The sequence below is a fragment of the Amphiura filiformis genome, chromosome 19, assembly GCF_039555335.1.
Source record: "Amphiura filiformis chromosome 19, Afil_fr2py, whole genome shotgun sequence".
NCBI lineage: Eukaryota > Metazoa > Echinodermata > Ophiuroidea > Amphilepidida > Amphiuridae > Amphiura > Amphiura filiformis.
In genome coordinates, this window is record NC_092646.1 from 12,286,443 (window position 1) to 12,312,802 (window position 26,360).

Consider the following 26,360-nt stretch of genomic DNA (forward strand, 5'->3'; position numbering starts at 1 on the left):
TCTGATTAAAGTTGCTCCTGGAAGGAAGCATTTCAAGTCCCACTAACCTCACACTTGACACTTTTGCAGTGCTACAAATTTACTGACAAAATGCAGATATTGAACGTGTGACTTTCGTACACTCACACAATGAAGTTTATCTCCGCATCTGACAACATCCTCTAATATTCCTTGTCCAATACATGTCCAATGTAAACATGCTCATGTAGCTGAGGATTCCTACAAAAAAGTGGTAAATATTCCCCTTACTGCATGTCCCTGCACTGATAACCAATGCCAACACAACCAGATTCCTATTGCTGTCAATCCCGGAGGTACACTGCTGCCCAGCTACTTTGTGACTATAGTGAGTACCAGTGCAGTACCAATCCAGTATAACAGTGCGTGTACTGTACTGTACATGTGATTACTTTGTGAAGAGCTTTGTTGCAAAACCCCTTGCATCCACTTGAGCAATTTTGAGAAAACATCAAAAAATCATCAAAATGTATGGGAGTTTGCAACAAAAGCAGTTTTTGGCGGGATGCTTGGGTGAGCATCCTGCCAAAACTGCATTTGTTTAAACCCCTTATATCAGTGATTTTTGATGTGTTCTCAAAATTTCTCAAGTGGATGTAAGGCGTTTTGCCTCAAAGCTCTTTATATGTACTCTACTTGAGACCAATGAAGTAGAGCTCTGTGCGGCAGTGTACCTCAGGGGGTATAAATATTACATAATGTATAATACTTTACAATGCTTTGTAATAGATGGAAATTATTTGTTTTGTTTTTTGTTACTGCATGCATCAATAAAGTCCCAACTTCTACATCTTTCACAAGAGTGCACACCTGTTGCACATACAAAGTCACACTTAACACGCCCAACTGCATGTATGCCATTCTATACAGTGATCCAAAATGTTATGAAATTTGACTATAATGTCAGTCGATGTATCATTCATTGTGGTGTGCCCATGTTGCGCTGGGAGTAAAACTAGCCATAAGAGGGTAATTATATCAGTAATTGTGCAATTAGTGGCTTTGTTTTGTCACCTTTTTCGTAACAAAATGGGGAGTAAAAAACAAATTGTTCATGATGATCATCAAAACCCTTGACTATCTGCCCTGGTCGGCAGCTCTTCTTTTCTCCCTTTCGTGCTGAGTGACCTCCCATTCAATCTGTCGTGTGTAATCATCGGGTAATTCCCATCGTTGTAAGATGTCCATTTTGGTGTGTTCAGGTTTCCACCATTTCTTGGCATGCTCAAGTTTTTCCTCCGGTAAGATGGAGAAATCGATGCCTTGCAACTCCTTCCTTTCCCATTTCATGTACCATGGTTTGGGCTTCATCTTAACCTGTAAAAGTGAGAATACAAATAATTCAAAAGATTTAAATTTGTAAGATACTAGATTTCTTCCCAAGGGTGAAAATAAACAGGCTATGGTCTTGTTTCAGGCCTGTTACTTGCCTACTGTAGCTACACTTTTTGTCCTGAACCATGGCCCATCACCATACAGTCTACTTTACAAGATACCGGGAAATGGGAAATGGGGAACCAAATTGGGGCTTCTTTTGCTTTCTTCTTCTTTTGTTGGGTGGAAGTATGGACCTTCTGCTAATGCGAATGGAATTGCCCATAGTTTGGCACTTGTGCAATTAATATTGTCTTTATAGTGTATTTTAACATGTATTTTTATAGTGTCTTTCTTAGGGCAATATATGGGTGTTTTCATAGACATACCACCTAGACCTATGACTGCCCATCCCTGACCGTGGCATTAGGTGAAGCCACGTATCCAAGGTGATTTTGGTCGGGTGGTCGGACGCGGAGAAATAAGCGTTCATGTCTGGAGAGAAAGACGCGCTCGTTTGCGTGATTGTTGCGCCATTATCGCTCGCGTCAAATGCAACATGTTCCATAGACGCTTGAACAAATCTGCTTGCTTGTGTCCGGGTATGCGTCTTTGTCAAAGTCGTTGCTAAGCAGTGTCGGCTTCACTACGCGAACCAAAGTCATTGGTCTAGGTACTTGTTTGTCTGGGGGTGTTCTGGTATGGACGGACTGGGTGGCGTCCTGGGCGCATGTGGATCACTGGACCTTTCCCCTTGCTGTTGGGGACTGTAACTGGTTAGGGGCTGGGAGAGGATCAACTACTGTTGTTGTCTCCCTGGTCCCTGATCAGCCTGGGCCCTACCAGTGCCTTGGTCGGGGTTGGGGTCCTGTGGCCTGCATGTGGCTGGGAGTCTACTCCGCCTGACCCTGATCCACTCTTTTTGCTGATTACCTTTTTAAATCTGTGTGCTAGTTGTTTTTTTTACTATGCATATTATTGTTCCTTCTGTATTTTTTTATGTAGTATCTTGTGTATTTTAATGTTGGCCTTGTGCCACCTGGTCACCTTGTGAACAATGCCAGTGCATTGAAAGGTTAAATAAGAATGAAATAAATAAATAAATAAATTTGAGGTCAGAGTTTGAGCTATTATTGTTGAATGGAGCCTATTGACCTGTGACATTGGATATTTAACCATTCTGACTTAAATTCTGACTGTTATTAGTCTATGGCAATCACATTATGCCTGGCATATTAGAAAAATAATTATCAGGCACGAATCACATGGTTTTATTTAAAACAAATTCATATTGACCATAAAAACGAATAAAATAGCCGTCTCTCAATACACGTCTTTCAGAATTCCCGGGCTCTGAAACTGTCTCGTGCAATGACCGCTGATGACAATTGAGCACAAGTAACCTTGACATCATTGCGCTAGACAGTCGGAGCCCAAGAATTTTGAATATCGCGTGTTGAGTGGCAGCTTCAATGACTCAACAGAAGCTTTCGATAATCTTTCAACACACACAAATTCAAGTGCAAGCCTTAGGTTTTTTCAAATGCAGTTCACGATTGATATAAACTGCTTGAATACTCAAGTGATCATTAAGTCACATAACATGACATGACATTACATGAAGTGGGATGACGTCACGCTTCAAAATAACCAGGCACCCAGGAGCCATTTACACAATGGTTATAACATTTTGGCTCCTGGTCCACACCAAAATCATAAGAACCAGGCTCTACATTTTTTTTAAATAGAGCCTGGTAGTAAAAGCAGGTTCTGTATTTAATGTGTACAATTTAAATTTAAATGACTCTTAGCTCTTTAAAAATGGCTCCTGGTTCACTAGATAATCTCAGGACCAGGAAGGAGCTGCTTTTTCCAAATGTGTGGCTCCTGGTCCAGATCTGCTTATTTTGAGGCTTGGATGACGTGACACAGCACACATACCTTGATATCATTTACTGGCACTGCTTTACCAGGTGGGTGTTTAATAGCATTCATATTGAAATCTATTGTTGAATACTCTGGTAACGCATCTCTCAAATACAGCAGGTGATCATCTGGTCGTTTTTCAAGCTTCAAACATTCTATTTTTGTGATAAGAGGATTGTACATCATGTAACAGATTTCTACACCTGAAAGAAACAGTAAATAAAAAAGAAATTAAAATATATACAGAGATTTATAACAAGCGACCAAGTGGATCTCCAGGCACTCTTGTGAATTGTTAGCACATTCTTAACCCCCTGGACACTACTAGACATCTAACAGCATTTCTGATTGGTTGAGATCTTGAAATGCTCATTTCAATAGCCAATTATGACTAGGCTTTAAACTATTTATGGTAAAACTTGCATTTGCAGATGATCTTATTAATACCCTCCTTGATTGGTTCAAAATTGGACACAACATTCATTTTGTCCAATTGGCAGGTAGTTCTCATGGGATTAATACAGCTATGACACAATGACAAAATGGGACAGGAAAATGGGAAGACGTCAGATTTTTAGAATGCAGCAGGAAAACCGGGGAAATGACCTGCCAGGACGGTCATGAATCGGCAACCATGATCACTTAGTATGCAGACTTGTAGTGACTCGACTCGAAATGACTCGAGTTTTGGTGACTCGATGACTCGACTCGAGGCAAGGCGACTCGACGACTCGACTCGACTCGAGGGTTGATGACTCGATGACTCGACTCGACTCGAAATTTGATGACTCGACTCGATGACTCGAGGCTTGTGACTCGAGTCAGTATGGCTGAATCGACTTTTTAAAAATGACTCGAAAATATAAATTATACCTTAATATTTCTAATAATATCTGCATGTATTCTTCCACATATCTCAGTGTGTGAATGATTCTTATATTTTACAAAGTGGGCTCTTACTATACCAGCTGGGAGCCTCTCTCACATCCCTACATACATGTACTTGGTGCATGGAGGTATATTGAAAAGTAGTCTAGCTCCAAACCCTTCCACCTATACAACATTAATTATAGAACTACCAAGTTGAGCATAATTTCAGGACTTGATCAAAACTGTACCCATTAATTGTGTCTGTTACTGTTATGCAAATGAGCAACTGAACTTCCCCATTCATAAAACACACAAGTGAATAGGTCAACTTTCAAGTGGTGTTCAATCAATAAAGTGTCATCAGTCAATCATCACACATCATTGCTGTGCAGTGCAGTGTAACTGTTTGTGCACATCAGAATCAGAAAGCAAGATGATGAAAGATGAACCTGGGATTGTGGAATTTGGCTACAAAAGTTATAAGAAAGGGCCAAACAAACATGAAGCAATCTGCAAAGTGTGCAACAGTAGTGCCTCAAACCCAATTGGTGTGACATCCAACTTTAATAGACACTCACACTACAGAACCAAACATCCAACTTTGTAAGTTAATTCTTTCTTTGATTACTGTGTACCTTTTGATGTAACTGGTTAATAATTAATATATAATTATTTCATTTTGGATTACCTACACTTAAAAGTACATGTCAATGCCTACATGTTTGCCTTTTATGTAGCTATATTACAAACATTATTACATCAAACAACAAACAATTTACATGGTAACATGAATGGTCTGAGATTCAATCAATCAACATTGTTATACATTTGTACATCATCTTAAAACACATCAATGTTAAAAAAATTGATCAAAGATTATTATTGATCATTGTCAGAAGTGTTTTGAGTTGATTGTCAAAAGTGGTCATCACTCATAAGTACATGTAGGTCAATTGTAGTAGTACACATACTTCAGTTCTTGTTGTTTTACACAATATTGTAAGTAATTGATTTTACATGGTGGTATTTATTCGTAACCTGTAAACAATTTAACACAGGCGTGAGAATTTGCAGGATTTTTTCTGAATTCAAATTTTGTGCTCAAATTTGTTAATTTTCAGGCTGTTTTGAGCTATTTTTGCCCATTCTCATGCCTGTTAATATATAACAATTAATTTTGTGAGGACTTTTTTTCATTTGCAAATTGTCAAAATCCACCATTTTCTTGGAGACTTAATTTCACAAATCACCATTGTGCTAAATTTTGATATTGATTTAATGATTTTAATAAGTAAGCTTACTTTAATTTCAATCTGACTTTCATAATACAATTACCTTTTTAATTTCACCTGTGCTCATTTTTTGTTAGGCCTATGCAGTCTCTTGTGAATTTAGCCCACTCGCGAAATTAAAATCCTTGCGAAAATAAATCCTTTTAGTTCATGGTTTGAAAGTAGGCCCTATGACATTATGGTCTATGCTGGGGTCTGATGAGTCCCACAGAAAATCTTAGCTTTTTTCTCAAGTCTGTTGTAACCATGGTAACAGTTGTGTGCAGTGTGTTATTTGAGTGTATATCCTCACTATCCTGGCACTACAGTGTAATGTTTTGCAAATACCGGTACTTCTAATTTATTTGTGTGTTAAAAATGTACATGAATGCTACACACATGTCACTGTAACAGCCTGTGCACACACCCCTACATGTATGCTACATGTCTCATTCACACAATGACTGATCACTTTATTCCCCATCCAAATACACTCCTCTACATGCTGCACACATGAAGAACTACATTGCAATATGTGACTGACTGGTGTGAGCATTTCCACCAGCCACATGTACTTCTTGTGCCCAGGCTTGGGCTTGTGCATCTGAGTCAAATGAATAGAGAGGTTCTTACCATATACAGAAATTTGGGATGTATATGAATTTTGAAATATTAATAAAACATGGATATAATTATCCAGATGTGCATAATAAGACTCGAAAGCTAAATCATTGCTAAATATATGTTGAAATTAGTATTGCACAGTCTGGCTGTCCATACTGTACATAGACATAGTTTTTTCACTTGCATCCCAAAATATGCCACCTTTAGGCTAGATTCACTATGACCACCAATATTTGATCTCTTTTGTACTTGATTAATTAATTTGTTTATACCCATAATAGGACCCTTACAAGTACTTGAAGTCCCAATTTCCATACCACTACTGGACCAGTACCCGTGCACTCGAGTCCCAATTTCCGTTACCTATACTGCGTACCCGTACCCATGGCTCCGTTACCCGCATCGCACCCTATTTTGGAATGGACCCGTACTGAATACTCATGGCTAGGGATCCGTGCCCGTATCCTTACCCATGACCTGATATCCGTACCCATGGCCTGGGACCCGTACCCGTAAGTACTCGTGGTCCGGGACACGCACCCGTACCCATACTCATGGCGGGTCCTAATGGCAATATTACAAGTATGACTGATTACTGATTTCCACAATGCACTGGATTCATAAATTAATATTATGTACTCTCACTGGGATTTTAATTTCAAAAAGTACAAATTCATGCAAATTGGGCTATCAAGTTGACAGCTGGTATCATGAGCATATAAAGCGTGAAGTGACTCGAAATGACTCGACAAAATATATCCGACTCGACTCGACTCGACAGAATGGCCTGACTCGACTCGACTCGACTCGACTGAAAACTTCAAATGACTCGACTCGACTCGGGAGCCTTCATGACTCGACTCGACTCGAGACCTCGATGACTCGACTCGACTCGGACTCGACTTTCAGTGACTCGACTACAAGTCTGTTAGTATGGCAACTGAGGGGCGAGTGCATCGACGGCTACACCAACCCATTCTCCCAAACCACTGAGTACAGTGGTGACATTATACTCAATGGTGTACTCGGGTAAAATTGACAAGATTGCCTTAGTGGCCTGCTATCCAAGATGACTTTACTGGGACAAACCCTTATTTACCCCTAGGAGAAAAAAAGACCACCAGATTATCTGTGTTCCAGAAAGTCTACCAGGGTCACCTCGCCATTCCAGATGAAAGCCAGTAACAATCACAGACACATCCAAGTATGCTTTTATACCAAGAACTACCATACAGTTGACTCTACTGCCAAAAGAACAAATATCTACTGAAGATCCAAAAACTTTCAAAAGCCAGTTGAAACAGCATTTCATCTAGCATTATATAGGGCAATTTCACAAAAGGTCATTAGTACAAATCTGCTTCCAGAAGACATGATGCGTGCATAAAGTACATAAGAAATCCCCAGTTGAAGTGAAATTGATTGACTCATTTGCTTTGTACTTGTTCCATGCATCATGTCTTATGGAGGCAGATTTGAAATAATGACCTTTTGGGAAATCGCTCTATAATGCGACCCATACACGATCAATATTGGAGACCCTAGATGCAGGACTGGATACAATATAACATTTCAATATTATTGAAGAGATCTAATCTAGTTTGATTTTATTGACGGTTGGACAATAAAATCGCTATTATATTATGTTTGTGTACTGCAAAATGGTAGATTTTGTATCCACTCTTGTATCCCACTCTTGTATCTAGGGTCTTTGATATTGATCAATCAATTGATCGTGTATGGGCCGCATACGTAACACAGAAATTCTGATTCGTCTTTCCCCAACAGGGGTATTGAACTGTATTCATCCAGAAATCCAGAAAAAGCACATGGTTTTTAAATTTGTCGACATCTACCAGGAAAGATAAAACTTGTACAAAAGAACTCCACTTGTTTACTATCAATGTTAAAACTTTTGTTTCCCTATAAATAAATTCAAACATTCCTATATTATTCAACTTTTTTTGAACTCACCTTCACCGTTGACATGGTTTCTTAACCTGATACTTGCCCCTATGCCATAGCCTTGTCGCTTGATGCAAATACCAACAAATCGACTTGTTTTGCCTTTTGAATAGGGGTCAGATACTGTGACAGCTATTATTGATCCTGAAAAGAGATTTACAATACCACATTATTGGAGGAATAAGTTTGTAGAACGCTCGTAAAATCAACGAGATTACACCCAAAGAGAAGAGACTCAGAATGCTTAAAATGCATAATGCTATGGTATAGGTTGATCAGCTCGTAACCGGCAGGCCTTATAACATTGCGGATTAATATCACGAATTACGAGAATTGTCTTGTGACATCTTGCCAGAATTATCACAAATTATTAATTCAAGTCCTATACTTTATCTATATACTTTATTTAACACGCACAATATAGACCGGACAGGTCAACTATACGCTGGCGAAGTTACGTAATTAATCGGATTAACTACCATAGCAATAGGTACAAACAATTTTGAATATACCGCGCTGCACTACAAGCAGGTTTCACTCGTCACCTAGACTAATTCCAATCAGCCGTCTACACTTCGCATGTACTGTGTATGCTTCGTAGTGACGACTGATTATCTTACAGCCAATATCATGACAGACTTCTGAAAACTATTCAATGCGACTTCAGTTGTGCGCCGTAAGCGCGACTGACTAAGCGGCGCCAGCGTCGCTGTACCAGCGCCCGCTGTGACAAGATCGCGCTCTGAACTTCTAAAACAACAAACTCGGTCAAAAGGTCAATTTGGACACAACTGCGCATGCTCTATGCCACAGGAATCCTGTTGCAAAATCCGTCACTTTTTTTCCACGTAGTTTTCTCAGTCGTCAATCCAGACGGTTGACGACTGAGGGCAGCAGTCTACTCGTCACCTGTCGTCAATCATATAATAGATTGAATACAATACCGCTCTTTTCAAAGAGACTAATCTTACAGGTGCAAGTGATTAGCATTTCTTTGACATCTATGGTTCAATGCAGAGGTACCACATGAACGTAGTAGTGCAGCGCGACATAATCAAAAATTGTTTGTACCTATTGCTATGGTAGTTAATCCGATTATTACGTAACTTCGCCAGCGTATAAAGTGGGTCTACTTTTCACCATAGTGGTTAAAAGCCTAATCCCGCCGATTACGAGCCGATCAAACTGTAAATCTGCCATATTGGTTTGTTAATTGTTACATCTGGAGATTAAAATAATGTACCTCTGGCATTTATTGGCAAAAGCCTGAAACAGACGATAATTTGCATCTTATAAGTGTTGCCGAGATTTGAGCATGTACAATGTAGTGCTTATGCGCATGTAAGTGCTATTGGGACTATGCAATACATGCAGAATGCAAACAGGCACCCACATTTTGAATCAAAGTTTGTCAGGGACATGGAAAAATACTCAGAAGGTACACCATATTTGCACCCTCCATGAGTGACACTCAAACATCTGCAAGTCTGTCCTCTTTGGGTTTAATCTGTTTGACCAGATACCACTGTTGGCAGGGCACCCTTTTTAAAGGGTGCCACTTGGAAATTTGGAAAATCCTTAAAAGGGTGGGGGTTTAAACTTTGTTGGTAAAAAGGGTGGATTGATATAAAGGGTGGGAGTAAAATAAAAAGGGTGGGAGTGTCAGCTTACAATATATTTTCATTGAATGATAAAATCATCCTAGTTTCCAAGAATAAGTGCCAAACCACAAAAAGGGCCAAACCACTGCCAGCAAACCATATCGCAAGATAAAATTCCATTTGATGCATCTTTACATCCACTTGGCTGTCGTGTGATGATAGGTGCAGAATTTGGCGTACTTGATTTACTTTGAACCAAATTGCCTGTGACTTCATCAATGTATACAAATAGGGGAAAAAGCAAAAAGTGGTGGGGGGTCAGGAATTTTCAGTGTAAAGGGTGCCTCAGTATAAAGTGTGGGGGTCAGGAATTTTCAATATAAAGGGTGCCTCAATAAAAAGGGTGGGGGTAAAATAAAAAGGGTGGGGGTCAAACCCCACTGCCAAGTATCATACTTAAAATGGTTTCTTTTTCTTGTTTTATATATAATCAAAAATGACAGGAACACAATTGAGGCTAAAAATATCTCTAGCTATATTCTCTGAAATCTGCTAGTTGTTCACATCCAGTCATCCAATTGTCAGCACATACAGACATTGATCGTTATCATATGGACACTTTTTATACGGAATTCAACTCCCCAAAGTCACAAAACATGTAGCAAAAGATCATGCTGGCAGTAAGTTTATCCTGCACAGCATGTTCAGCAATTGGAGCCAACGTGACATCAGGCATTCTACGCCCAGATGCACCTGCTTCACCAAAGCTGTCAAGAATCATAGACACCAACCCCAAGGGACACTTACCAACATAAAATTCTGGTATATTGACAACCATTCTCCTTCTGTAGCAATCTAACCTGGACATATAATCAAGGAGCCTATATCGTCTCCCCATAGGCGGCATTAGCTCAGGACTAATGAATAGGTCTTGGGAAACCTCTGATCCATCCTTGGAGGAGAGTCTCATCTTCCTCATCCTCCTCTTGGGTTGAGATGAGTGTGGTTCTGTGGTGTCTGCTGCATCTTGGGACTGGTCTGATGGGATATCTGTACTTGCCAACCTCTGAAGTAGACATGGTGTGACTAGATATGGGTAGATTCAAAGAAAACAAAAATATGAGTGTGTGTGGTGTCAGGTTCAAACCCAAGTCAGCAGATCCTGGGATAAGTCTGATGGGATATCTGTACTTGCCAACCTCTGAAGTAGACATGATGTGACTAGATATGGGTAGATTCAAAGAAAACAAAAATATGAGTGTGTGTGGTGTCAGGTTCAAACCCAAGTCAGCAGATCCTGGGATAAGTCTGATGGGATATCTGTACTTGCCAACCTCTGAAGTAGACATGGTGTGACTAGATATGGGTAGATTCAAAGAAAACAAAAATATGAGTGTGGTTTGTGTGTGTGGTGTCAGGTTTGGTTATATATACAGCTCTATGGTTCAAACCGAAGTCTGCAGATCTCGGGATAAGTCGTGATGGGATATCTGTAATTGCCAACCTCTGAAGTAGACACAGTGTGACTAGATATGGGTAGATTCAAAGAAAACAAAAATATGAGTGTGATTAGTATGGTGTCAGGTTCAAACCCAAGTCAGCAGATCTTGGGATAATCTGATGGGGTATCCAGTGGCATGTCGGGGGGGGGGGCTTTGGGTGCTGAAGCCCCCGCACTTTGTTAAAAACATGTAAAATCAGCCATTTTTTGGTGATTTTAGCCATTAAGCCCCCCGCATAAATCTGAAAGCCCCCTGCAGGAAAAGTGGTATCTGTACTTGCCAATTAACTGTAGTCATGGTGTGACTAGAAATTAATAGATTCAAACTAACACTTTTCTGATGAGAGTGGTTCTGTGATGAAAAGTTCAAACCCTACCACATCTTGGGCAGGGGTAGAATTTTGCTTCTCCTTGCAAGAATTCACATGGATTCTGGCAACAGCATTTTATGAAAATCTTTACATTTTTGACCATGTTGGGATTGATCTGATGGAATATTTGTACTTGCCAACCTCTGAAGTAGACATGATGTGACTAGATATGGGTAGATTCAAAGAAAACAAAAATATGAGTGTGTGTGGTGTCAGGTTCAAACCCAAGTCAGCAGATCCTGGGATAAGTCGGATGGGATATCTGTACTTGCCAAACTCTGAAGTAGACACAGTTATCCAAGGCAGATTGTGTTTACCTTTTGTCAGTTTAGATGGAACATTCTCGTCAACAATTTTTGACAACCTATCACGTAGACTGGCCCCCAGTCTCGGTTCAGTTTCATCTCTGGATAAGGTAACAATAAACAATTACATAATGCCCTATGAAAAAAAATGCCAAAGTCCTGTAACCCCCCTTATTTTCTTCAATGCCAAAAACCAATTCCTCTTCATCCACAAATCGACGCCACTGATTACACACACAGTGAACCATGCAGCAATATAGAAATATACTCGTATTATAATTGAACGCGAAAGTCCATTGAGCGCTGATTCCTCGACTGGTCCAATCTGTTACAGATCTCCCTTCCAAATAATCGTTCAACAAAGCACGGTGATTCCGATGTCAATTCTGAAAGCCCGCCCCAGTTTCAATTCAAATATGGTAGCACAAAGCTATGCCGCGGGATGCGACGTAAGATCGGATGGGACACTTGTCAACAACTGAGAGGTATTGAGCTCAACTGGCACGCGTCTGATAGACCCATGGTACGCAGCGCAATAATAAAAGGCAACCACTCGACTCGGACTTAGGCCTATTGTCCATATTATGTATATTATCGCGTGCGGTTTGCAAATGTTTGCACATTATTTAGCTGGGGAAGACTCTTCAAATATCCCGCGCTGCCAAGCTGCGTTGATTGGTCGGATACAATATCGTTGTTTTAGTCGCTTGTAAACACAAACGTTAATGTAGTGAAAACATGGACGTGGTACCGGTATATAGAAATCTGTAAAAGTGAACTCCCGCAAAATGCTGGGAACTGGAAGGCAAATTGCTTACAGACTGGGAGGGTCCATGTATTGGGTTGATTTTTAATGCTATGTAATCTACATTACCAGTCATTCTCCATGGACCCAAGGGAGGGTCTAGCTATCACGCTGAGACGAATATTCGTCTCAGCTATCACGTAATAAGCCCTTTCGCAATTTCAGATCATGGTGCATCATGGGTAATATTTGCCGATAAAATTGGAGATAAACACGATGAGGCTACTGTACATTTCCAATGCGGTGAACTGTGCCGTTTGCATAAAAACATCTTGTACTGGGATTTTGCCAATTATTTTGTCTTTATTTCTTCATGATATCAATATATTTAATCAAATACAATGTATCATGAAGAAATAAAGACAAAATAATCGGCATAATTCCAGTACAAGATGTTTTTATGCAAACGGCACAGTTCACCGCATTGGAAATGCACTGCAGCCTCCTCGTGTTTATCTCTCGTTGAAGAACTGTGTGACGATGTCTGACTCTGAGCATGCGCAGCTGCAATTTTCCGAAATTGCGAAAGGGCTTACCTACCCCGGGGGAGGCACTCCCTATCCAAAATGGCAGGGATGTGCCTCGACCATGTTTAAAGTAGGGGGCTTTCAGGCCAAATGTACAATTACAAAAATATGGGGTCATTCAGTACACAACCTGAATAAAAATGGGGTCATTCGGTATGAAACTTTAAATAAAGGGGGCCATTGGGGTAACAAACTGTAAAATTGGGTCATTGGGTACAAGATTGCCAAAAAGGTGTCATTGAGTACACAGAAATCAGTGCCAAAAGTTACCCAAAACTGCGAAAAAGAAACTTGGCCACCTTGGGAATCTTTTTGACATTGTTTGATGAAAGTCAATCTTTGACAAGATGTAACTTTGCTACGGAAAGTGCTATGAAAAAAGGTTTTCAGTTTTGGCTTTGTTTACTCAAGGGCTTTAATTTGATATATAAAATGATGCAGTTTGATGGCAAATTTGAATTCACCTAGCATCCCTACATAATGGAAGTGCCCCCGGGATACCTCGCCTACTGTAGGTATGCTAGGTGAATTCGAATTTGCCATCAAACTGCATCATTTTATATATCAAATTAAACTTGAGTAAACAAAGCCCAAACTGAAAACCCTTTTTTCATAGCTTTTTCCGTAGCAAAGTTACATCTTGTCAAAGATCGATTTTCATCAAACAATGTCAAAAAAGATTCAACTAGCAAAATTCCCCAAAACGGCATTTCGGGGTGTTTCTAGATCTTTTGTCTCATTATGATAGCAGCTTTTTTAATGGAACTGCTATCAAAATCCTCTAAAATTCTATGAGCGAGTGTCTTATAACCATAAAAAATCATATATTTGGGTCAAGTGAAGTATAGAAAATATATTTATGTAGGTTTCCTTCTTCGGCCAGTTGTTTTAAATTTCTATGTAAAAATGCATTGACATTTTCGGCGAATTTGGCTGACTAGCAAATTATGTGTTTGCCTGGCATACATTGTACCTACCTACTGTAGGTATAATACAAAAAAAATTGACCTTTTTTTGATTCTCATCAAAGTAATCTCATATTAAAGAGGTAAATGAAAGAAAACTGATGAGGCATAAATGAATGTCATACGACATTTTGTTGCGGAGATATGCTAATTTGAATGTCTCAATTTTTCAGCCAATTTCCTGTACAAACTTTTTGTGCATGCACATATTAAAATTCTTAAGTTATAGGCCTATACTGTGCATTGTGAGTACACAATGAAACAAGCACTTGCTATTTACCGGTACTGAACTGTAAATGTAATCCTAGATTGATTGAATTTGAATTGATGTGAACATAAGGGCCTATCATTTTCTTTGGAAGGGGGGGGTCCCAAATATACAGGGGGGTGTCATAATTTTTTGGAAAGAAAAATAGGGGGGTCATAAAATTTTTGATGACCAAAATGTAGGGAGTCGCAAGATGACCACAGATAGTGTGTTTATCTTATTCAAAAAGACTGAATACAATTTTAGCCTCTTCAGGGGGTACATGACTTGTAAGGTGTATCAGTGGGTGATGGGGAGGGGGTCATAAAAGTTTGTTGCGAAATAGGGGGTCGCAATTTTATTGATGCTGACTTTTTGGAAATTTGGGAGCCCATGAAAATGATAGCCCCTAATATACAAATGAACATGTATGAGTAACATTTTGTTTTATTTCTGTTTTCTGATGCAGATTCCAGCTTTGACAGAGGATGGAAACCAGGGACTGTCTTTTGGAATTTGCAGGAGAGCATTACATAGCTCTTCTAGAGCCTTCAAGAGCTGTTTAGAACATTAACAATAAAATGTAGTGAGAGAATGGTCAACTAAGGAAAGCTAAAAATCACTCTCCGATTTAAGGAGAGCAGAAGAGAGCGATTGCTCTCGCTCTCCTCAAAAGGCAGTCCCTGGGAAACCACAGTGAGGGCCAACAGCATATGCAAAAATAAAGAAAAAAAAAAATGAAATTTGTGTTGAAGTGTCTTATTATTTTTTTGTCATTGAAAAACTCACGGTTTTGATACTACCCACCTGAGTACACCTTTTCACTGATACAAGGGGGGGGGGGTAATTTGTTTGAGGGGGCACCCTTTAAAATGTTTAATTATTATAAGCACTAGCTGATGCATTCACCCCCCCCCCCAGGAAAATGTTTTTGAGCAGGCACCCTTTGGAGCACTGGCTGGCGCAGGCTCCCTATTCCGAAGATCATTGCGGAAACTCGAGGGCCAGTTCACTTGATCATCAGAATGGGGTCACCCCTGCTCAAGTATGAACCCCCCCCCCCTTCCCCCAGCTTAAGTTTTGTCTTTGAGCAGGCACCCTTTGGAGCACTGGCTGGCGCATGCTCCCTCTTCCGAAGAGCATTGCGGAACCTCGAGGGCCAGTTCACTTGATCATCAGAATGGGGTCACTCCTGCTCAAGTATGAACCCCCCTCCCCACCCCTTCCCCCAGCTTAAGTTTTGTGTTTGAGCAGGCACCCTTTGGAGCACTGGCTAGCGCATGCTCCCTATTCCGAAGATCATTGCGGAAACTCGAGGGCCAGTTCACTTGATCATCAGAATGGGGTCACTCCTGCTCAAGTATGACCCCCCCCCCCATCCCCCAGCTTAAGTTTTGTCTTTGAGCAGGCACCCTTTGGAGCACTGGCTGGCGCATGCTCCCTATTCCAAAGATCATTGCGGAAACTCGAGGCCAGTTCACTTGATCATTAGAATGGGGTCACTCCTGCTCAAGTTACCCACCCCCCATGACGTGGCGGCCATAGGACTACGCCCCCCAATCAATTTGAACATTTAGAAAATCAAATAGGAAAATGGCCAAAAAACGGCCTGTATCCCCCCGCCATCATACCCGATGTGCCCACGGCACAGTCTATCATAGCAAAAATCTGATAGCGCTATGCATGATGGGATAGGAATAGAAAAGGTCCAAATTTGCTTCTTCCCCCGACTCATAGTCGGCACAGAGTGAGAATCTATCCCAGCATCCACAGCATGAGCCCATTCAATTAGTATGATACGCAAACCATGCCGGGTTAAACATGTTCACTCACTGGCAAAAGTAGCGAATTCAGTACTACACAAAGTCCCCAGTTCACTCACTTTTTGCAAGGCATCCATCCAATCTCATCAAACCAAACATTTTTATGTACAAAAAACTATCTTTATTCACCGCGTGCTCCATTTACCTTACCGCTCAACTCCGTTATTTAGATATTTGGAGAGTAATTTCCGAAAAAAAATAGATCGAAATCGTCACTTTCAAACCCACTAGAAAGTCGCCAAAATTTGCCGCGACCACGCGCGAATCATCTGACCTCTTCCGGGTTATGATCAAGTTCAACCTTTTGACTTGACCTTGTAAGCTTTGGAACTGTTTTTAACTCGATCTAATTCCCCCAAAATTTTTTTTCAAAAACATCGCCGTAAAATTTACTACCGGTAATGAATTTCCAAAATGGCGCCGGGTGCGCGATTTCCCTATGCTGAGAGAGTAGGCTGAGTCCCTGGCCTCTCACTCGCAAAATGGCGGACAAACATGGCGACGGCTCGTTCGAGGCCTGAGAACGATCCGTGCATTTTTTATGGAGGACTTTTTCATGCGCGACCCTGTATATACAGGGTCGCGCAAAACGCAACTCTAATTGGTACGTTGAAATCTCAGCGCGCCTATTATCCATATATGGAATTATACAGTCCATATATAAAATATAGCCAGAGATCAAACAAATCAGCGCCATTTCGTCGGAATTTTAAACACCGATGCCGAAATTCAACCACGGCGCCGTGTGGAAGACACATTTTTGGACAGGATATACCAATTTGTGGAATAATTAATAAACAAGGTATAATGAACGGCAAGTGTTCAACATCGCTTGGACCAAACTGGAAGCGAAGAAAGAGTTGTACATAATCTGATTTGGAAGAATCTGTGTGGATAGTATTGCCGGTAGTGCTGCTGTGTCATATGCATGTGTGTGCAACACTAATGTGCATGTGTGTACACTATGCGCGACTTATTATGCTATACTTTTATTACATGTCATGGTGATGATGTTGTTTTTTACGTACTGTCTGAGCCTGAGTGACGACAAATTTAATCAACTCTATTCTAGTATAAAACAAGTTCATTCTTGCGGCAGTGTGTCTTTCTGTCTGCATCTCAAGTTGCCGTGCAAAAATGGACAATTCAATGCACCATGACCGTGAGTCCGTGTGCATGCATGCAAACCGTGTTACGGGTGGAATACATGGCATCACATTGAATGATTGATTGTACTTGTAGACAGGCCTAGCATCTGACTTGGTAAGAGAATAGAATACTGCTACTTGAAAATATTGTGTCACTGCAATCATTTAATGATCAAAACTCTGCGACTTCCATGCAAGACTCTCCATCATTCATGTCATGTCTTTAATCAATTTAATGTCATGAATGCAGAATGTTGTACCAACAAAACATTTAGCGGATAGCCGTAGCACAGCGAGGCCTAGGCCCGAGGCTAACCTGGAGAAATCAGTTGATTTGCTTTTATAATTTATCTGTTAGACTGTGCCTGATGTCACGATTTTTGCCGGGGATTGCTCGATTGTTACATGCTAGTTCCAACTTCCAACATGTCCAAAGTCATGAGGTGTACTCATGGTAGCCTACTGGCACTGACTGGAGAGTTTTACGCTGATGTTGACAGTGTTACCGTCATGGCCATGTCATCATTATTATTGACTGTGTATTCTGACTGTGACATGGACATGAGTACTAGGCCTATATGCCGAGATCTGACTGAACAAGCACCAATGGCATACCGCATGAGTATACAATGTGTCATCCTGTCAGAAGCTGCAGGCCTACAAAAGAAAAACGGTAAGCAAAAACATGACAACAGTTGTGGCCTAGTTGAACATGATCAATGATGTCCTCTCCTGAGGTCTGGAATATAATTAGGCCATGCCCTACGTTAGCCCCTGTTGGCCTAAAATATACTAGCAAGCAAGTCATGACTGTAGTATACTAAAAGTCCTAGCATATCCACTCCCCCCCCCCCAGCGTTAGTATGCTAGTAGCATGAGCTGCATCCATGACATTTTTTCCATTATTTTCATGGAAAGAAAGTCAACTATTTATGGAAATTATCAACATTTAAATTTAACCTCTCAAAATTTACCAGACACGCCCTGCTGTTTGTCCATAGACCATTTAAAACATGGTCTATGGTTTGTCTTAATACGGTACTATTAATAGCAGTGATAGCTAAACGTAATAAGGGGGATGTCATTTTCTTCAACAGGGGGGGGGGGTCATGATGTAAATTTTTTATGATCCCCCTATTGCGGGCAAAATTTTTTATGACCCCCCATAAAAGAATGCATGCGGAGTGCGCGAACATTTTTAGTCACCAACCTTCAATAATTCTATAACCCCCCTATTTTGGGTGAACATAAATTATAACCCCCTATATTTGGTCTAAAATTGTATGACCCCCCCCCCTGTATATTCATGGCCCCCCTTAGGGGGCTGTCATTTTCTACGGAAGGGGGTGGGTCATGAATTAATCAGAATTATGTCGGTGACCGGAGTAAATTTTTTCATGACCCCCTATCTCAGTTCACAAATTTTTATGCCCCCCCCCCCCCTTCCGCCTACACAGACTGACTACAAATTATTCATCACTGGAACTAAAGGGGGCTGTCATTTTCTTCAAAAGGGGGTCATGAATATACTGGGGGGTCATAGAATTTTGAGACCAAAAAGGTTTTAACAACCAAAATAGGGGGGTTAATATAGAATTATTAAGGGCTGGTGACTCAAAATTTGTGCGCGCTTCGCACGCATTCTTTAGCTTCAAAACCAGAATGTGTGCGCAATCTTTTGTTATACAATACAAGATTTTTGCGCGCTCCGCGTCCTTCTTTACACTTACGATCAAAATTTTTAACGTGTTTCGCGCACTCCGCTCTAAAATTTGGGCACGCTCCGCGCCTTACTTCGGGCATGAATAATTTGTCTTCAGTCTGTATAGGCGGAAGGAGGTCATAAAAGTTTTGACCCGCGATCGGGGGTCGTTAAAAATTTAGCTCGCGATAGGGGGTCGTAAAAAAATTGACTTCGGTCACCGACATATTCATGACCCCCTCCTCCCGAATAAAATGACATCCCCCTAAGGCACGAAGCGCGCAAAAACTTAAATACGAAAAAAGTGTGTGGAGCGGGAAAATTTTGGGTCACCAGCCCTTAATAATTCTATAACCCCCCTTTTGTGTGTTAAAAAAATTATAACCCCCCTATTTTTAGTCAAAAATGCTATGACACCCCCCTCCCAGTATATTCATGACCCACCACCTTCCAAAGAAAATGACAGCCCCCTAAATAACCCGATAAATAACGACCATGTACAAATGATGTACATGTACCTGGAAATACAAATATTTCTAATTTTCTTTTCATTTTAATAAAAACAAACTCAAATGATTTTTTTTTTTTTTTCTAAAATCTACTGTTAAAGAAGACTAAGCATTTTTCTGGTTTTTACATGGTTTTGACAGGTACCGGTATTAAATGTATACATGAATGAAATACAATAAAATATTAGATCAAGTCGCATCATTCATCACGCAACAAAAATTATGCGACCGGAATTTAAAACATTTCATTTGACTTTCTATTTTACTGTGGGTGCACCGTAAAACTCGGCTGTGATTCTCTACGGCGCGGCATATATAAGCGTGGACTGTGTTATAAATATTGTTCACTGTAACTGCAAATATATTAGAAATATACCATCCATTTTGAAGTAATTAAAAAACAACAACAACAAAAACACAAAAACAATGGAGCCTTCGGGCGACACACAAGCACTTTTTTGTTTTCATGTTCGGTGGCTTCGGCCAGGTTAGTTTGGGCTGTTTAACATGAAATTTGTTACACACGATGATGAACCACAAATAAAAGTAGGCGTCTTGCGAAATAATTAAATATGATGATGAAAATTGAACGTAGGCCTAAGTTTAAAGAAAACAAAGGCAAAGCAAAAATATGCCCAATTAAAACCGGACCGACATGACGGCCGAGTGAAACTTGAAGAAGTCAGAGAGTATTAAACAGAATCAGAATGGTGAAAGGAAAATATAACAATAAAGCAATACTAACAATAGGTCTATTTAAAACCAAACGGTAGTTATACTATTATATAATACTGATAGGCCTAGGGAATATAAATCGCAGGAAAGAAAGCAATAATATCATACAAAAAGAGCAAGTTTAAAATTCATTAAAATTCCTTTAAAAGCGGTTGTTTTATTCACGGGCGAGTCGGAAGATAATTTACCCGGGAAATTTCCTTAAATGGCAATGTACGCCGTGCGACTAAGCGCCAAGCGAGAAGGCGCACTACGCTTTATTAATGAGCTCAAAAGTCCTCCACGCTCAGAACACGTTTGGTGTTCAGTCCTCGTATACAGCACAGTGCAACGGCCGTGCGTATATTCGAGACTGGAGGATTTAGTCTAGCTGAGAGAGGCTGAATATTGCGCATGCTCAGGTAAGGAATGCTCACATACCTACCACCGCTGTTCGTGCGTACGTTAAAGTGGGCACTTAGTTCAGTTCGCTTAGTTTCAATTGCACGTCGTTTACGCGTGCGCGCGGTTGTTTATAGAAATGGCGGCGTGCACAGCGCAATTTCGTGAAGTAAACAAGCACGGAAACATGAGTATAACGGCTCTATTTGAACGAATACATACATAATTCATCAAGAAATCAAAAATAGGGTAATAAATGCACCATACAATATATCTGGATTTATTGAAGCCGTAATATTTTTCTTAAAAAACACCAGCGAACTTCGCAGTATTTCTGCATGACTTTCTGAGTAAAAAATTAAACTCTTGCCAAATTAGTAACTAAAATAACAGGTTTTTAAAAAAAATAGCGGAATTTCAGAAATTTCGTCAATATACAATTAATATATAGGGTCAAATTTAATTTATTCCGAAGAAAAATTTTACATATCAATTCCATGACCCGAGTAAAGCCATCCTCAATGTGGTCCAAAAATGGACACAAATTCAACATGCAAAAGAGCGTCTAGCGTGGTGATTGTTGAAAGGCACTCGGCGGGGCCGGGGATTGCGCGATTGTATACATGCCTATCAAAATTCATGCTTAACAAAATAATGTTCATAAAAAAATAGAAATGTAAAAATAGGAACAGCTTTATGTTTCTGCATAATATATACCAACATCGGCCTAGCCTAGCTAGGCCTAAATAATATAAATTTTCTTTTTTTCCCGGCTTTTTTTTTAAATGATGAGTGTATAATGGTTTATTGTCACATCACTATTAACAATTTTATTTTATTACTATCAATCATTATTTTTTTAAATGATCGCGTCTAGGCCACTGAGCCGACCAATGGCGGTACCAGGAATTTTTTCATGGGGGCATGAGGGGGGGGGGCAAAGTGAATTCAGGCAAAATCGACAAATTTTGCGCAAAAATTGCCGCAAAAAGTGAAAATTTACGTAATTTTAGGTTTTTTCCCTCAAAAGTGCGGGGAGAGGAAGTGGGGGGGGCAAGAAAAATATTTGGGCCCCCACCTCCCCCAGTAGCGCCGCCACTGAAGCCAACGGCAGGGGAGTGCCGGTACGGGTGCGATGGTCCTGCTGATCCGCTGGCTGACTCGCTACTCTTATGTCAACTGCCGCAAAAATTTCAGTAATAAAATTGGCCAAAAGGAGGTTAATTGTGGCACCCACAGAGCAGGCTTCTCTCGTCTCCTCTGACCACCAGCAAACACAAAACGTTTTAAAAACAGCTTTGGGTTTTGGTTTGAGTAAAAACGTTGTAATGTCGGGAAAGGTTAAATGAAAACACACAAAAATAACATTTTTAAAATGTTGTCAAAATGTGTTTACAAAATATTTTTACAAACATATAAAATTTGCCAAATATTTTGTCAACACTTTTAAATAACATTATGTAAAAATATTTGTAGTTATCAAAAATATTTGTTAATGTTATAAAACGTATTATACCCTCAGTATAACCTTCATACCTGTTTTCTGTAGGCTAAAGCCATGAATTCTCAGTCTGTGTTACAAACTTTAAAATCCGTGTTGTCAAACTGAACGATTTCCGTGATTTCCGTTTTCCACAATAAAGAACTGAAGAGTTAAAACAAACATGTTTTAAAAGTGCATTTGGCATCGAAGGCCTATAGAATTAAAGCTAGAATGGATTGTTTAATGGTTGATTACTGCTAAATAATCACTTTTCTTTGTTCTATTTTGCAAATCAACACAAAAGGGTATGGGTAGACATTTTGCACAGTTTTTCACTTCTTTGTTGCATTGCAAATTTCCGTGAGCAACCCCGAATTCCGTGACCGTATCACGGAGAAATCATGGCTTTAGTTTTTTAGCAACCTTTGCTAACCTTTTGTGACTTGTCGAAAACGTTTTGTGTTTGCTGGGCATGCATGTGTCGTGTATGTTTTTGTTTAAGTTCATGATTTTCAATACAAATGAATAGGCCTAGGCCTATGAATTGTTTTACAATTAATGCATGAAATTTTCTTTTCTTTTTTTTAAAAAGATGACCTGTCCTCATTCGAAATAGTCTATGTTTATAATTATAGCCCATGCACACAATTTTGTACAGATTTCCGACGCGGCGTTTTGTGGATAATTGAGCCGAGTTCTAAATTTGAGAAGTTTTGTGCACAAAATGCCTATAGGACCTAATAATGAAATTGGTAAATCATATAAAAAGCAATCTTAAAATTTCCTCTCTCACCTAGGCCTATACTCTACAAATTATGTGAAAATAAATATGTGTGATTTCAGACTTAAAGTTGTATTTAGATAATATTAATGATTAAAAAAATATCTCAGGAAATTACAGGAATGGCCAACAAAGGTCATTAAAAAATGTACGAGTCTTACTAAACTCCGATGCATCAGCAACTTTTCAGATATTGATGGATGGTCAACGTAAAAGAGGGGTGGGTGATGGAAATTTTATCCCCAGGGGTTATAATTGCTAGGCCTACGCTTAACCAATTACATGATAACCGATTACATTACCATTATAGGCCTAATTATGATCATCATGATCACTATCATCGTTCATGACCAAGTTCATCATGATCTTCGTAATCATGATCATGCATGACATGACATGATGGTCATCATGATCATGATGAGAGTTACCATCATGGTCATCATTATCATCATCATCATCATCATCATCATCATCATCATCATCATCATCATCATCATTACAAAATCATAATCATCACCTACAACATCATCATACATCATCATTTACAACATCATCATTATCAGCATCATGATGAAGATGATGATTATCATCATCTTTTCTTAACCATTGAAAACACTGGCTTTCTACCAGGATCCCAAATTGTTTTTCAATTTTATCACTTGTGTCTCTATTAGAAATCGCGCAAGCGGCGTACATTGTGTATAATGCTTATCAACTTGTATAGACAGAAGCCTATAGGCCTATATTTACCAGTAATTTGTAAATCTACCATGGAACTCTTTGTTTCATCATTGGGATTATCACAGTCTTGCTTAGTCATATTAAACTTACACATAGATATGGCTTTACATGGTAGTGAATTAATGTAGGCCTATTAGGGCTAGGCTAAGGTTATGGGCCTGTTGCCTAATGTGTAGAGGCCTAGGCGTGTTTTGCTTGTCTCAACTAAAGCAATATATTGTAAGTGTATACAAGATTCCAGATAATAGTTAATGCTTATTATATAAATATAATCAACATATATACCTGGTATGCTTAAAACTTGATCGTGTTGATCATTGGACAAAAATACTGTAAGCTAGGCCTACAGCTGACTACGGCAAGAACGGCTACGATACGGTGATTCCTTCACAAGTATAATGCTGCATGCAGCGCATCAAGTTGATAAGATAAATCCTGCATAAAACCACCTTCGGTCACGTGCATGATAACCATGGACAAAGACTGATGATATAGTATATCCATGAACTAATATATAAGTCATAATTATATTTGTTATTTTATAATACGACGGCATTTGCATGTCCGCTGGGTGTGGAAAAGCTATGAAATAATGTAAACCGTGCAGGCCTGCAGTCATTTACATTTTGGCCCATTTCATTTGTGCTGCTAAATGCTGTAGCTTGTTTCATCGTATACAACTACACTTCCTCTTGATCTATTTTTTTTTCATTTTGTGACTTCCTGCTGGTATCGTGCTTTGTAGAATCGATGTCCTTCAATTCATCAGAGATGTTGATTTTATATCATGCACATGACCATGTATGCATGGATTAATACCGGTACGCGCTAGGCCTTCATGCGTTATGTCGAATGCGATATGTATAGCAAGATCAGCTGATTTGTGGGATCAGCTGTTCAACATGTTCAATGTTTGTAAACAAAATAGACGGATACATAGTAAACAAAAGAATAGGGGGGTTATCAATTGATTTAATTAAAAAATCGTAATATATCATGATATATATGCAAAATACAGGGACATCTTCTGGAAGGTATATTTAAATTTTCAACGCAAAAAAGGAATAAAAAATAGTCCAAAATTAGAAGACATATATTTCAAAAAATAGAATTGATACGTTAAATTTGAAAGCATGAGTGAATATCGACATTGATAGTTATTAATAAAAACTATGTGGTATATCTGGATTTCCGCTGAAAAATATTTGGAACTGGCTTTTAATTTATATATTTGGCAATTTCTGAAAAAATAGTTCAAATCTGTATTTTTGGGACATCTGAATAAAAACAATGTTTTGAAGACATTGTTTTGACTTGTGAAAAAATGAGCAATATTATATGAAAGAGAACATTTTATTTATAAAAGTACATCAATATTTATGCCTACAATGGGAACTAAAAGGCCGGTATAGTGCGAAATACAATGCGACTGTATTTACGCGCAGGCGAAATTAGCGCAAGTTGAATTTCAAATTTCGCGGGAAAACTGCCTAAGCGACGCGCATTTAGACTAGGAGTTAAAACTAAGTGCCCACGACGAACAGCGGTGCTACCTACTGTACATGTGTATAATTAATGATACATTATGTTCATGGGACATGGGGTCATGGCCCCAAAAAGGTATTTAATTTTAATATCTTTAACTGATTTAATTGTCAAGATACAAGAAATTAAAGCCAAAGGGCTAAACTTGGGAAACTTACGACAATTTTTACGGACCAAAGTCGAAGCTCCAGTCCGCCACACTCTCGCCATGTAAGCTGCCATTTTCTTCTAACAATTCCTCCTTTTACATAGGAGCACCACCATCACTGCATTCGCAGAGTAAAGTTCGTGTGAGTTACCGGGGTTACCGGGAGTTACTAGTAATCCCCCGATCTTTATAGGGGTAGGACCCCTACGGTGGTGCAATAATTATGTGTACCCCCGGGGTGGTGAATTATAGGGGGGCAAGATTTTTGGCAGGCCAAAAAAGGGGGCAAGCATTTTTTTTTTTTTTTTAGGGGGGTCAAGCAATTTTTGGCAGGTCGAAAGGGGGGGCAAGTGATTTTTGGCACAGATATTTTGGGCATCGTTTCTATATTACGCCCTAAAAAGGTGTAGGAAAACATTAGGAACACGTTTGAATATGCAAAATTTCCTGCTCGCTACGCTCGCATTATTTTTTAAACCTTCTAAGGTTAAGGAGTTTAGGTATCTCCACTGTAGTTCTCATACCAATGCCTTTTTCAACTCTGTTTTTGTTTCCTTTCCACGTTTGTGGAATGAACTTCCCAATGATGTCCGCTCTGCGCCCTCCCTTACCTTGTTTAAGGCCAGGTGTAAAGAACATTTTATGATGTAAATTATGTTTTTCATATTCATAGGCCCACTCTAAGGCAATAACTTTGTTCACATGTATTTTAAATTTTGTTGCTGCCTGCCTATCTTGTGCACTGTGACGCATCCTGTGTGCAAAAGTTATGTAATAGAGTGAGTCACTCATATATATATATATATATTTTTTTTTCATTCAAATGTTTTTGCTTTAATTAATGTGTATCTTGTATTTATATTATTATTGTTATTTTATGTACTTTAATATAATCAGGAAAGAAGAACACATACAATTTGTGCTTGGACTGTTTAGTCTACTTCTCCTTTCCTGGATTGTCATTTAAATTGCTTTTAATGTTTTTTCATGTTTGTAATTTATGGCAATTGAAATAAATATTATTTTTATATGATAAGACAATTTAAGATGATAA

At 39.4% G+C, this 26,360-nt stretch overlaps 1 protein-coding gene across 1 annotated transcript; it reads right to left on the bottom strand.

Moving 5' to 3' along the window:
* Window positions 1-571: 571 nt before the first annotated feature.
* Window positions 572-25,385, bottom strand: LOC140140927 (large ribosomal subunit protein bL19m-like). The gene is made up of 5 exons (XM_072162687.1): window positions 25,317-25,385; window positions 10,397-10,675; window positions 7,998-8,132; window positions 3,274-3,461; window positions 572-1,335 (listed from the first exon to the last, which is right to left on the bottom strand). The coding sequence occupies exons 1-5, from the start codon at window positions 25,378-25,380 to the stop codon at window positions 1,096-1,098; spliced, it is 906 nt and encodes a 301-aa protein (XP_072018788.1). The 5' UTR covers window positions 25,381-25,385; the 3' UTR covers window positions 572-1,095.
* Window positions 25,386-26,360: the final 975 nt, after the last annotated feature.

Excerpts from the sequence above, each read along its gene's own strand:
- LOC140140927 (XM_072162687.1), bottom strand. The coding sequence starts at position 25,380 with ATGGCAGCTTACATGGCGAGAGTGTGGCGGACTGGAGCTTCGACTTTG. Across the intron at positions 10,676-25,316 it reads TTTGGTCCGTAAAAATTGTC|TCACACCATGTCTACTTCAG; the intron begins GTAAGTTTCCCA and ends ACCCATATCTAG. Across the intron at positions 3,462-7,997 it reads AAACCATGTCAACGGTGAAG|GTGTAGAAATCTGTTACATG; the intron begins GTGAGTTCAAAA and ends TGTTTCTTTCAG.